The sequence below is a fragment of the Mandrillus leucophaeus genome, unplaced genomic scaffold, assembly GCF_000951045.1.
Source record: "Mandrillus leucophaeus isolate KB7577 unplaced genomic scaffold, Mleu.le_1.0 Scaffold3, whole genome shotgun sequence".
Classification (NCBI taxonomy): domain Eukaryota; kingdom Metazoa; phylum Chordata; class Mammalia; order Primates; family Cercopithecidae; genus Mandrillus; species Mandrillus leucophaeus.
Window position 1 is genome coordinate 4,520,777 of NW_012103142.1, and position 13,440 is coordinate 4,534,216.

The window sequence follows — 13,440 nt, forward strand, 5'->3', positions numbered from 1 at the left end:
CGAGACGGGCGGATCACTAGGTCAGGAGATCGAGACCATCCTGGCTAACATGGTGAAACCCCGTCTCTACTAAAAAATACAAAAAACTAGCCGGGAGTGGTGGCGGGTGCGCGCAGTCCCAGCTACTCGGGAGGCTGAGGCAGGAGAATGGTGTAAACCTGGGAGGCGGAGCTTGCAGTGAGCTGAGATCAGGCCACTGCACTCCAGCCTGGGTGACAGAGCCAGACTCCGTCTCAAAAAAAAAAAAAAAAAAAAAAGAAATTCTGAGTTGTAGGCTTCACCTCAGACCTGCTGAATCAGAATCTAGGTTTTTAATATAATCCTCAGTGATTCACATGTGCAATATAGTATAGGAAGCACTGGTCTAGTGGACCAGTGAATGTCTGCCAAGAAGGATCTCCATCAGAAGGCCTCTAAGGACCTCTCGGGAACTTCAAACCAATGGTTTACACCTGGTTTACACCTCTTGCTGGACAAGAGTGGCTGTCATAGCTATCAGCCCTTTGATGACAGCTACCAACTGATCTCCTGACTAGGTGGGTGGCTCCCTCCCTCATCATTCCAGGTACAGGCACATTCCTTTAAAGCTGCAAAAGAGTTTGAAGAATACAATCTTTCTCAGAGAAGACTGTTCCTCAACCAAGAGTGTAGGCAAGGATATAGAATCATTGGTGAAGTGGACATATCCTACTAGGGGTTAGGAAACACTGTTTCTATCATCTTTCCTAACAAAAAAATATGTGAACAACATAGAATTCAAAGACAAGAAATATTTATATTCTTCCTTCTTTCACTCAGTAAACGTTTACTAAGCACTCGCTATGTGCCAAACACTATTCTAGGTGCTGGGGATACAGCAGGAAACAAAACAGAGTCCCAGTCTTAGTGGGGCTCACATTCTAGGGCAGCAGTCCCCAAGCTTTTTGGCATCCGGGACCAGTTTCATGGAAGCCAACTTTTCCACGAAAATTTTGCGGGAGTGGGGTTTCAGGATGAAATGTTTCCACTTCAAATCACAAGGCATTAGATTCTCATAAGGAATGTGCAACCTAGATCCCTTGTATGAGCAGTTCACAATAGGGTTCACACTCCTATGAGAACCTGATGCTGCTGCTGATCTGACAGGAGGCGGAGCTCTGGCGGTAATGATTGCATGCCACCCGCCGCTCACCTCCTGCTATGTGGCCTGGTTCCTAACAGGACACAGACAGGGGGCCTCTATTCTAGCGCATGGAGATGGACAGCAAACAAGTACATAATATGGCCTGTAGTGATAGCGCTTCAAAGAAAAATAGAGCCAGGCACAGTGGCCCATGCCTGTAATCCCAGCATTTTGGGAGACTGAAGAGGAAGGATCATTTGAACCCAGGAGTTTGGGACCAGCCTGGGCAATATAGGGAGACTGTCTCTACAAATAATAAAAAGATTAGCTGGGTGTGGTAGCATGCACTGTGGTCCCAGCTACTTGGGAGGCTGACATAGGAGGACTGCTTGAGCTCAGGAGGTCAAGGCTTCAGTGAGCTGTGGTCATGCCACTGCACTCCTGGGCAACAGAGTGAGACCTTGTGTCAAAAAACTAAAGAAAGAAAGAAAAAGAAAAATAGAGCAGTGTAGCCAGTATTTAAGATGGGTGGTTAGGGAGGGTCTCTACAAGGTAAAGACAGTTGGATATATACCTGCATGAAATGAGGAAGCAAGGCATTTAGGGGAAGAGAAGTCCAAGCAGAGGAAATGGCTAATGCAAAGGCCTTGAAGTAGGAACATGTCTAGAGTGTTCAAGGAACAGCAATAAGACCAATGGGCATGGTTGGAGCAGATTAAGCAAGACAGAAAGTGTAATGAGATGAGGCTGGAGAGGTGAGTGGAGCCAAGTCATGTAGGGTCTTTAAGGAGCTTGGATTTTATGCCAAGTACAGTGGGGGCCATTGCAAGGTTTTGAGCAGAGGAGTGACATGATATGGTCTACATTTTAACAGAGTGTCTCTGGGCTGGGTGTGATGACTCCCACCTGTAATACTAGCACTCTGGGAGGCCAAAGCTGATGGATTGTTTGAGTTCAGGGGTACGAGACCAGCCTGGGCAACATGGTGAAACCTCAATCTTTACAAAAATACAAAAAATTTGCTGGCCATGGTGGTATGTGCCTGTAGTCCCAGTTACTCAGGAGGCTGATGTGGGAGGATTGGTTGAGCCTGGGAGGTGGAGGTTGTAGTGTGCTGAGATCATGTCACTGGACTCCAGCTTGCGTGACAGGGCAAGACCTGGTCTCGAAAAAAAAAAGGTCTCTCTGGCTGCTATATGGGGAATGTACTGTAACGGGGTAAGAGTGGAAGCAGGGAGCTGAATAGCAGGCTGCTGTAAGCGGGTGTGTGGTTGGTGAAGATTAGGGTGACCAACTGGTAGTGGTGAAAAAGATTCCAACGATCTCAATTTCCCTACCAAATACTATTTAAAAAGTCATCACCAGGTAACTGGTGTGAATTTTTAAAAACTCTTGGAGGGGAAACTGATATAGAAAACAAAGTGTAGAGATAATAGGGCTTCTCTGGGTTGAGCACTGTTAACAACATCCCCTGGGAATCAGTGTTATTTAACATTTCATAAAATATTAAGAAAAAGGAATATTTTGAGATATTTCTAGGTACACAAATTATACTTTGCTTTCTACATAGTAAAATGTAAAATCAATAGGGAACAGTTTCTGGAACATCTCTAAAACCATGTGTGTAAGCTGGAAAGTGGCAGGTATCTTGTCGCATGGATGAGTGTATGGCAGCTCACATAGGGGAAGACAATCCAGAGGATACCTTTAAGACAGTGAACTCTGAACTGCTGGTTGCCACCCAGGTAAGGAATCTAGAAGTTGTTTTAGATTACTCCTTCAAGACATCAACTCTTCTAAAGCCCAAACAGCCAGCAAAAGTTCTGGCTGTTCAGAATAAAGACAAAACATCAACCTTAACAAAGCCTCAGTACATCCCTCTTTGGGCTTAGTGTGCAGTGCTGGTCACTGCATCCTAAGAAAAAGAAGTGCCAGAGAATGGCAGGTAAAATGATTAAAAGAATACAGGGACTTTTTCTTTCTTTTTTTCCTGGGTTAAATGCCCATGAAGAAAATAAGATGAAAGTGTATAAAAGCATGAAAGATTCAGAAGAAGTAAAAATAGCCCTCGTCATCCAATCCTATAATTCTAAAATTAGGGGACAAAAGAAGCTTGAAAATGGGAGTAATGTAGAAACCGTCGTTGGAGGACATACCCGTCGGGGGTCGGGTCTTTATGTATTCTCCAATACGTGGAAGTACATGTGGTAGCTGTAAATGGAGGGTAGGGGGGGAGTGGGGGACACGCAGCCCACCTCAACAGTCCTTCGATGGGACAAAAACCACTCTGGACTGGTGCCCGCTTTCCCTCTCTCCCCAAATCACCACGGAATACAACCACAGAAATTCAAAAACAGCAAAAAACACCGACAAGACATTCAAAGGATTCAAAATGCTAATATTAAATCTCATTGTCTGGGAAAATTAGATTGAAAATAAATTCAAGGGTGCAAGATTTATAACAGATTAACAAGGGAAATTAAGGATGTTGGTGGGGCCGGGAGGAGATACATCCTTAACTTTGTGATTCACAGGATGGAGCTATACTGTGTCCTTCAAAGAAATCGTATTTGGTAATCTGAGTTGGACAGCTATGATAAACCATTTCCTATACACCGTTAGTATAGTCAGAAAGTGAGAGTTATGGATTGACATAGGGATTAGATCATTTGAATTTTTCACCCACAGCACAAGTCCTTCAATCGTTTTCAATAACAGAGGGAGAGGGAGACTCTGATGAACCGTTGCTCACGTGTTGAGCAGTTAGCAATCCCGGGCTATCGGGTCCCTGCTGACCTTCAGAAAAATGAATGGACATCTAAACGGAACGAGGAAGGGAGGGTAATAACCAGAGTGTCATTGAGTTGAGAGATGATAAAAATGGGCCACAACAAACACATGGGCCTTTACTTTTAGGTCAAAGATTTCTATATATAAATACATAGTATGCTCTCTCTTGCCAAAAAATATTAGACTCAGGAACTTCATTCCTCACGAAGAAGATAATCCCCTCTCTTCCTTCCCATAGGTCCCTTACTTCACCTGCTTCTTCCCTCTTGCGGGTTAGGAACTTTGAGCCCCGCCTCTCTGTTCGTCCAAGCTCCGCCTTCCCCGTCCACCTGTGTGCCCAGACTCTGACGTTACCCGTTGGCTTCAGCGGCCTGCAGGATTCCGGCTCCCGATTGGTCGGCCCGTCCACGGCTTGCGAAGCCCACCAATGGCAGCGGTGCTGGGTGGAGGGGTGCCCACATCCAAGATGGCGTCCCCAGGAGCTGGGAGCGGGTGACCGGCGGCGGGGAAGCGGCCTGGGTTGGCCCTCAGATTGCGGGGTCTGGGGGCATCTCGCCAGGCAACCCCTTGGCCCGCCTACAAGGCCTTCCCCCTGCCAGAGCAATGGCCGCTGAGAACAGCAAGCAGTTTTGGAAGAGAAGCGCTAAGCTGCCGGGGAGGTGAGCCCAGGACGCTGAGAGGGAGAGGGGATTGGACCAAACCCTTCCAGATCCTAATCCCTAAATCCCGCGGCCCTGGGGCGCCACCGAGGCCGGAAGACTGGTTTGGGGAAGCTGGGGCTGCCTGGTGGCGGCAGGGCAGCTGTCAGGCAGAGGAGCGAACAGCGAGCTTTGGGGACGGCTGGATGTGGGTGTAGACCGGGGTCTGGGGGCGGAGGTTTCTGGAGGGGTGACCTCAGCGAGAAGGTGGCCGAAGATTGGGCGTAAAGGGGAGTGGAGTTGGGTGAGTAGTCAGTGTCGGCCCTGGTCTCGGGGGTTCCTCCCCAGAGCTGCTTCCCACTCTAATTAGGACTCCCTCTCAGGGGTCTCCACCACGCACAGGTGGTTGGTCGCTCGAGGGTGGCTTGCTCCCCCAGCTCGGCACTTACCCGAAGGGTTCTTGTGGGAGTTTGGGGTCGCCTGCCGAGAGGGTTAGGCAGGAAAAGTGAGGACAATTCTCAACTCCGACCTTACTTTATCTTGAGTTGGCCTTTCCCACTGGAAATTATTACAAGGCGACCACAGAATCAGGTTATTCCTTTGGCATTTTCTAAGGATTTGTCCAACCCCAAGTGACTTCTTCCTCCCCTGTATGGTAATGCACTTCTTGTGCAAATGCACTAAATTCTTTCATTCTTCAGTTGTTTAGCTGGAGAGCAGACCTCCTAAGACTACTCCCACCCTCTTTGTGGTGTATGTTGAGACTTTTGGCAAATTATCCATTCATCAGTCTACTGTTGGTTTACTGTTTCAGTTTATTTTGGGCAAAGTCCTGAGAAGTATAAGGAAGAGTGTGTATTTCAGTCGTGAATCTAAGATTTCTGCCAGCCACAGTCTACTTGGTGATGAAATTCATGTTTGGTTGTGCCCCACGTGCTACCTTTTCTAATGGATTCAGTTTTTTTCTTTCTGGGATGATCTTTTGAACTCGTGACTTTTTTTTTTTTTTTTAAGGAAGAGGGAGATGAGGGTCAATAGTGGCTAAGTTAGAGCCTTACTTTTTCTCCCCCCCCCCCAATGAAATAGAAATAAGGTCTCACTATGTTTGGGCTGGTCTGTAACTCCTCGCCTCAAGTGATCCTCTTGCCTTGGCCTCCCAAAGTGTTGGGATTGTGGGCGTTAGCCACCATGCCCCACCAAGAGTCTTGTTTTATTAAGGATCCTAGTAGACATATGGAAAATAGGTGGAAATCAGCTTTTAGTAATACTTATTAAATAATAGAAAGATAACTTCAGATTAAAGTGCTGCGGACTTGCGGTGTTGATATAACTGTTAAAGATGTTCTGTGTTTTTAGGTAAGCACCACTTCCTGCCAACTGATTCCTTTTCCTTCCTGGTTTAGTGAGCTCTCTAGTTGTGCTAACTGCTATTCTCCGGGGTTTTCCATAGTGAGATCATTAAATTTTGACATCCTAAGATTATAATCAGAATCAATAGGAAGACAGTTGTATCAGGAAGCAGTGCAAGAGATATGGGACATGGCATGGGCTTCTGTGCCTTCTGACTGGTGGTTGCTATTAACAATCTTTTTTTCCTGTATTTCCTGTATTTGACTATAAGAACAGTCAACTTTTTTAAAGCACTACTTTTCTGAGATAGGAAGAGAAGTCTTTTCAGTTTCTTCAGGCTTCTGGATTCCCTTTTCATTTCGAAGAATATAGAGAAATAGAGAACTTTTGAGTTCAGAAAGACTTGGGTTACTATTTGGGCTCTCCTGTGTGTGTGACCAAGACAAATAATCTATCTAGGCCTCAGTTTCCTTATCTATGAAATGAGAAATAAAAATACCTTCCTCAGAGTTACTGTGGGGACTAAGTGAAATACCCTATTTGTAAAGAACCTAGGACAGTGTTTATTTAGCACATTATAGTTGCTCAGAAGACAGTAGTTATTAATATTACTGTCATTATTAGAGCAAGTAAACATTTAAAAGAATGTTACTCAGATCCTTACCCCAGCTCATTGTCTTCCTTGTTTGTTTTAAGATATTCAAATATTGTCACAATTCATAATAATTTTTAGTACCTTACTTGGTAAAGAGAAATATTTTTCAGCTGTGTACTTTTAGCAGTAAAGCCCACAAGCCTCTGGTCGTGGGAGAAAACTAAGGTTCTTTTAGATAGAAAGGTACTTTGATTTAAAGAAAATATTAGAGCATTTTCTCAAGAATAGAACTTTTGCATCTGTACTCTTTCGGTCTTAGGGAAGAAAAACTTTCTCCTGGGTGGGGAAATGACACAAATGACTCTACTAGACGCATGGCAACTTGGAAATGAAACTGCTTTACTCTTCATTGCAAATTGAAAGGTGAAAAATCAAAGCGATGACAAGATTCTTTCTGTCTGATCATGATCCAACAACCTTAGTGACAACAAATAAAAATTTTATTACATAAAATAACAAGTTACAAATGAATGAAACATTCTTTTTAAAAATAACAGCTTTATTGAGATATTAATATACCATGAAATTCATTCTTTTAAAGTGTACATTTCAGTGGTATTTAGTATATTCATTTATAGTACAGATGGTTTTGTGCAACTATCGCCACTAATTTCAAAACATTTTCATCATCCCGAAAAGAAACTACATACCTGTTTACAGTCACTCCCCATCCACCCCACTCCAGACCCTGGTAACTACTAATGTACTTTCTGTTTCTGTGGATTTACCTCTTTTGGACATTTTATATATATGGAGTAATATGATATGAGGCCTTTTGTGAGTGGCTTCTTTTATTAAGCACAGTGATTTCAGGCTTGTCCACGCTGTAGTATGTATCAGTACTTCATTTTATTTTATAGCTGATTAGTGTTCTATGGTGTAGATATATCACATTTTGTTCATTCATCGGTTGATGGACATTTGAATTGTTTTCACTTTTGGGCTATTGTGAATAATGCTTTTATGAACATTTATGCACAGGTTTTTGTTTGGATATATATTTTCTATTCTTCTGCTGATAAATAGGAGTGGAATTGCTGGGTCATGTGGTAACTTGGTGGAACTAAACATCTTTTTAAGTTCTCTGAGTTATTCACATGAGCCCTGTGTACTTAGCACATCAAATGGTCATTGTGTTGATGCCTAGAAGATAAGAGGCAATCTGTACCATTGTTGTTAAGAATGCAGGCTTTGACGGGTGTGGTGGTCTGTAATCCCAGAATTTTGGAAGGCTAAGGAGGGTAGATCACTTGAGGCCAGAAGTTCAAGACCAGCCTGGCCAACGTGGTGAAACTCCCATCTCTACTGAAAATACAAGTTAGCTGGGCATGGTGGTGTGCCCCTGTAGTCCCAGCTACTCAGGAGACTGATGCCCAAGAATCTCTTGAACCTGGGAGGCGGAGGTTGCAGTGAACTGAGATTGCCTCACTACGCTCCAGCCCTGGGCAACAGAGCGAGGGTCCGTCTCACAAAAAAAAAAAAAAAAAAAATGCAGGCTCTGAAATCCGACTGCCTAGGTTCAAATCCCAGCTCTACTTTCTAGCTATGTGATCTTATGGGATTTAATTAACTTCTCAGTGCATCGGTCTCCTCATCTCTAAAATAGGGACAGAGTATCTGCCCCATGGGGCTGTTATGAGGATTAAATGAGATAATACATAATAATTGGTTAGGAGGTACACAATAATATTAGCTATTACAATAATGATAGTTACAATGATAGTAGCTATCATTTTTGTTTTCTCTCCTTGCTTTAGTTTTTGAAACTGAAATTGAAAAGCTTTGATCTGGCTGAGTGTGGTGGCTCATACCTGTAATCCCAGCACTTTGGGAGGCTGAGACGGGCAAATCATTTGAGGTCAGGAGTTCGAGACCAGCCTGGCCAACATGGTGAAACTCTGTGTCTACTAAAAACACACAAAAAAATTAGCTGAGCGTGGTGGCGCAAACCTGTGGGGGGAAAAAAAGCTTTGATCGGGGTGTGTGTGTGTGTGTGTGTCTAGAACCTGGGCACAGGAGAAAAAAAAAATCACTTTATTTATTTATTTTTTTTTGAGACAGGGTCTCCATCTGTTGCCCTGGCTGGAGTGCAGTGGCATGGTCTTGGCTCACTGCAGCCTCTGCCTCCCAGGTTTAGACAATTCTCCTGCCTCAGCCTCCTAAGTAGCTGGGATGACAGGCACATGCCACCATGCCCAGCTAATTTTTGTATTTTTACTAGAGAAGGGGGTTTTGCCATGTTGGCCAGGCTGGTCTTAAACTCTTGACCTCAAGTGATCCGCCCCCTACTCAGCCTCCCAAAGTTCTGAGATTACAGGTGTGAGCCACCGTGCCCAGCTCTGGCTAATTTTTGTATTTTTCGTAGAGCCAGGTTTTGCCATGTTGCCCAGGCTGGTCATGAACTCCTGGGCTCAAGCAATCTGCCCACGTCATCCTCCCAAAGTGTTGGGATTACAGGCGTGAGCCTCTGCGTCTGGCCAAAATCCAAATTACCTGAGTCTTCCAGGCCCTTCATTGTTGGAAGGAGAGGCCAAGTTAAGGACTTGAACCCAATCCTAAAGTAATAATGAATCTGACAGGAGACTTAGTGTAAAAGTCATAGCCTGTCTGGGCAGGTACATTACAACCTGTTCTTGGCTTAGAGATGTTTTACTGGTAGAGTGAGTGACTAGAAGATACCAAATTATCATTGAAACAGCATAGATCACCTGTTCTGGAAGACTAATGTGGATTTAGTATGTGAACCTAGATCAGTTGCCAACACATTTGGCATTTAAATTTGATAGGTCTTTTTCCCATATTTGTGCTAGCTGTTTTATCAGTGCTAAACAGACACCTGTTGATTTTTCCTACCAAGATGTTTGCACTGTTCCAACTAGTCAAAACAGCTATGTCAGTACATTGTATGGTGTTGGTTTTATTAAAGAGAGTGACGGAGGTTAATCAGAACTTTTGTTCCATTTTGTCTGTGTGGCAGCATATTCCATGGCATTCTTTTCTCTGCGTATGTGGTGTGTTTTCTTCAAGATGCAGTGTGTTACCTCTGGTTTTTAGGTCTAGCATAAGCAGAGGCCTAGGTTTTGTAGAGATCTAATCTTCACTTACTAAATATTGTTAAGTGCCTGCTGATATGTGTCATGCTCTGCCAGGTGGCAAGGGGGCTACAGAAAAAGATATGGCACCACTAAAAAATCTGCTTGGCATCATGGCTGGAGAAGAGGCTGTGTATGATTGACTTTCTGGTTTTTCCACTAAACATATGTTACATTTGTAATCAGACAAACTTAAATGTGGAATTGGGTGAAAACACATTGTTGAATGCAAAGAGCAAGATGTCGAATGATATGTACAATGTGCTGTGTTTTATGTGAAGTTTAAAAACATAAAAAATACTGTGTATTGTTTATGGATGTATGAATATCTGTAGAGGTATAAAAACAGATGGGGGGAGTTCCCTCCAATTTCAGAGTAATTGTTATCTCTTGGGAAGTGAAGGAACAGGACTAGCGACTGCATCTGGGGCTTCTGTAGTCTAACACTTTGTTTTTTCTTTTCTTTTCTTTTCTTTTTTTTTTGAGACAGAGTCTCACTCTGTTGCCAGGCTGGAGTGCAGTGGCCTGATCTCCGCTCACTGCAACTTCCGCCTCCCAGGTTCAAGCGATTCTCGTGCCTTGGCCTCCCGAGTAGCTGGAACTACAGGTGCACGCCACCATGCCCAGCTAATTTTTTTGTATTTTTAGTAGAGATGGGGTTTCACCATTTTGGCCAGGATGGTCTGGATCTCCTGACCTTGTGATCCACCTGCCTCGGCCACCCAAAGTGCTGGGATTACAGGCGTGAGCTACTATGACCGGCCTAACACTTTTTTTCTTAAATGAAATGTGACAAATGTTAACATTTATAAATCAGAGTGATGGGTTCATGGATGTTTATTATGTCATTTTCTGTACTTTTCTTTGTGTTTGAAAATGTCAATTAAATGCTTTTTCACTTGTGTTAGAGTTAATGTTTTGTATTTTTTTAACTTGTGTTGGAGAAATCAGCCAGTTAGCCATGGAATTAAGTAAAATTTAAAGTAACATGATTTAGAGCCAAAATAAGTCATATTTACAGTGTGATATTATTTATATAAAGTTTAAAAAACATGCAAAATCATACATTAGGGATACATACACAGAAAATGAAAATATAAAAATGAGTGTGAAAAATGCCAGATCCAATAGAGCAACTTCCTAGGAAGGGAGGAAGGGGTATGCCAGGGTGTTTTTGTTGTTGTTGTTTGTTTGTTTGAGACGGGGTTTCACTCTTGTTGCCCCGGCTGGAGTGCAATGGCACTATCTCGGCTCACCGCAACCTCTGCCTCTCACGTTCAAGCGATTCTCTTGCCTCAGCCTCGCGTGTAACTGGGATTACAGGCATGTACCACCACGCCCAGCTAATTTTGTGTTTTTAGTAGAGACAGGGTTTCTCCATGTTGGTCAGGCTGGTCTCAAATTACCGACCTCAGGTGATTCCCCCACCTCGGCTTCCCAAAGTGCTAGGATTACAGGTGTGAGCCACCGTGCCCGGCTGGGATTTTGACTGTATAATGTCTTATTGCTTAGGCTGAATGTTGAGTGCTTATCTGATTGTGTCTTTTTTGTTTTTTCTTTTTTTTTTTTTGAGACAGTCTCACTGTGTCGCCCAGGCTGGAGTGCAGTGGCATGATCTCAGCTCATTGCAACCTCTGCCTCCCAGAGTCAGGCAATTCTTGTGCCTCAGTGTCCTGAGTAGCTGGGATTACAGGTGTGTGCCACCAAGCCCAGCTAATTTTTCTATTTTTAGTAGAGACGGGGTTTCGCTATGTTAGCCAGGCCAGTCTCGAACTGCTGAACTCAAGTGATCTGCCTGCCTCAGCCTCCCAAAGTATAGGGATTACAGGTGTGAGCCACCACGCCCAGCCCTGATTGTGTCTTATATTATGACCTAAATCTAGTTTGTTTTAAAAAAGTAATATCAGCCCTGATTTATGTATGTTAGGGAACTAGAGAAGACATGAGTTAGTAGATGCTGGGGGTAGGGATATGGAAAGTTTCATGAGGGGTGTAGAATTTGAAGAGAATGTTGCAGGATGGATACAGTTTTGAAAAGAGATGTAGAAAATAGAAAAACATTCCAAGTAGGGAAAAGAGCCTTATTTAATAATGGGTTTAATAAGTTTGGAAGGTGGAGTGGAGATCAGCCTTTCTTAGAGCTGAGTTTGGATTTGAAAGGAGTAGGGATGATACAGACAGTGATAGGTGAATTATAAATGTCAGGAAATTGAGCACCTTGATCATTGGGCTCTTCTGGTCTATCTCCATTTAGTCTCTGTGATCATCTTGGTTTCTCTTTTCTAACTTCTTGCCTGTCTTTTTTAAGCTGCAGTAAACTGATTTATTATACAAAGTGTTCCAGGTTTAGATACATAATGGTTTAGTTCAAGAATATGTTAACAAATTCAATTTGGGCTCTGATGCCTTTGCTGATAAAGTCCATCATTTTATCTTAGCCTTTCTGGCTATGCCAGCACCTTGGGCTGACAGCTTTAAAAAAATAGTCTACTGTGATTGTAAGATTCCTTTCCCAGATGGTAACTGATGGCTTCTGGCCCTTCAGCCTACACAAATTAGGTTTGCTTTTTTTCTACCTGGGTTACTCGCAGATGGTAATACTCCTTTAAGGAGAGGATCTAAGGACCCTCTCTTATTTTTCTACCCAGTCACCTTACCTAACCAGCCTGTTGAGATCTTCATGCAGTTTATCCTCTGATTTTATATTTTACTGTGAGGAGGGCTTGTGGACTTGAATAATTCAGGTATACTCTTAGGTTATTTGCAGCTGTTAATGTGCATATCAGCAGCCCTTTGGGATTTTTTTTTGCAGTAGGTGGGGGTGTCCGTGTCTAATACCCCCTTCCTCTCTCAGCAGAACTTTCCCTTTACTCTTTGATTCCTCTTTTTTTCTCTCTGCCTAGGAAACCCTTTAAACACATCAATTAGTATTGTTTTGAGAGTTTGTATTTCTGTAGTAATATAGGTAATAGTTCGCTTACACATATTAATCTTCCAGAGAGGTTTAGGGAGTAAAGATTCTTATAGCTAAAGAGGTAGGGACTGTATTCATAAATTAAAGATTATATATAAGATTTCCTCCGAAATCTTAATAGAAATTAATGTGAAAGTGATTGAATTGGCTATATTTTTATTTAAAAGCATCCTTTAGGATCACCTCTGTTATGTGAAACAAGTATTTGGTAAGTTTGTTTCAATTTCTAAATGTTGGGTATGGATTAAATTATAAAAATGGGAGGCAGGAAGAAAATCAACGTTTCTTGGGCACTGAGTGTGTGCTGGGTAGTGTTCTAACGTTCACAAATCTACGTCACTTCTTGCTTAACATTAAATGAGCATTACCACCCACCAGGAATTATGCTGAAGGGCTTTTGACATATCATCCCACTTGAACCTTCTAACCTTCTCAAGATTGCTTATTTCTTATAAAGGTGATACTTGTACGTGATACTAAATCAGAAAGGGTTTGCAGTGAAAACTGAGTCTCTTTGGTGTCCCATCATCTTCCAGTCATCTGGTTCCTATTCCAAACTGCTGCTACCAGTGTCTTTTGTATTTTTTCAGATACTCTGTGAATACATAGACCTAATCATACATAAAATGCGTATATCTATTTTAAAGATTTTTACAAAAATGGTGTCATACATATAGTTCTGCATCTTTTTTCAGTTAATGTGTGAGTTTATTTCATGTCAGTGAATATAGAACTGCCTCATTCTTTTTTTTTTTTTTTTTTTGGGACGGAGTCTTGCTCTGTCACCCACGCTGGAGTGCAGTGGCACGATCTCTGCTCACCGCAACCTCCGCCACCCG

At 42.8% G+C, this 13,440-nt stretch overlaps 3 protein-coding genes across 4 annotated transcripts in view; 1 reads left to right on the plus strand and 2 right to left on the minus strand.

Annotated features, from left to right (window-relative positions):
* The window catches only part of LOC105544245 (transmembrane protein 217-like), a 40,887-nt gene extending 36,154 nt beyond the window's left edge, over positions 1 to 4,733 (minus strand). For both annotated transcript variants that reach the window (XM_011986616.1, XM_011986617.1), the window contains exon 1: positions 4,140 to 4,733. The gene's annotated coding sequence lies outside the window, so the exon portion shown is untranslated. The remainder of the gene's footprint in view (positions 1 to 4,139) is intronic.
* The window catches only part of TMEM217 (transmembrane protein 217), a 46,080-nt gene extending 41,335 nt beyond the window's left edge, over positions 1 to 4,745 (minus strand). Inside the window, exon 1 of the mRNA XM_011986619.1 lies at positions 4,145 to 4,745. The gene's annotated coding sequence lies outside the window, so the exon portion shown is untranslated. The remainder of the gene's footprint in view (positions 1 to 4,144) is intronic.
* Positions 4,325 to 13,440, plus strand: part of TBC1D22B (TBC1 domain family, member 22B) — a 73,132-nt gene continuing 64,016 nt past the window's right edge. The window contains exon 1 of the mRNA XM_011986615.1: positions 4,325 to 4,551. Within this exon, the coding sequence (XP_011842005.1) occupies positions 4,496 to 4,551 (56 nt within the window). The 5' untranslated portion in view covers positions 4,325 to 4,495. The remainder of the gene's footprint in view (positions 4,552 to 13,440) is intronic.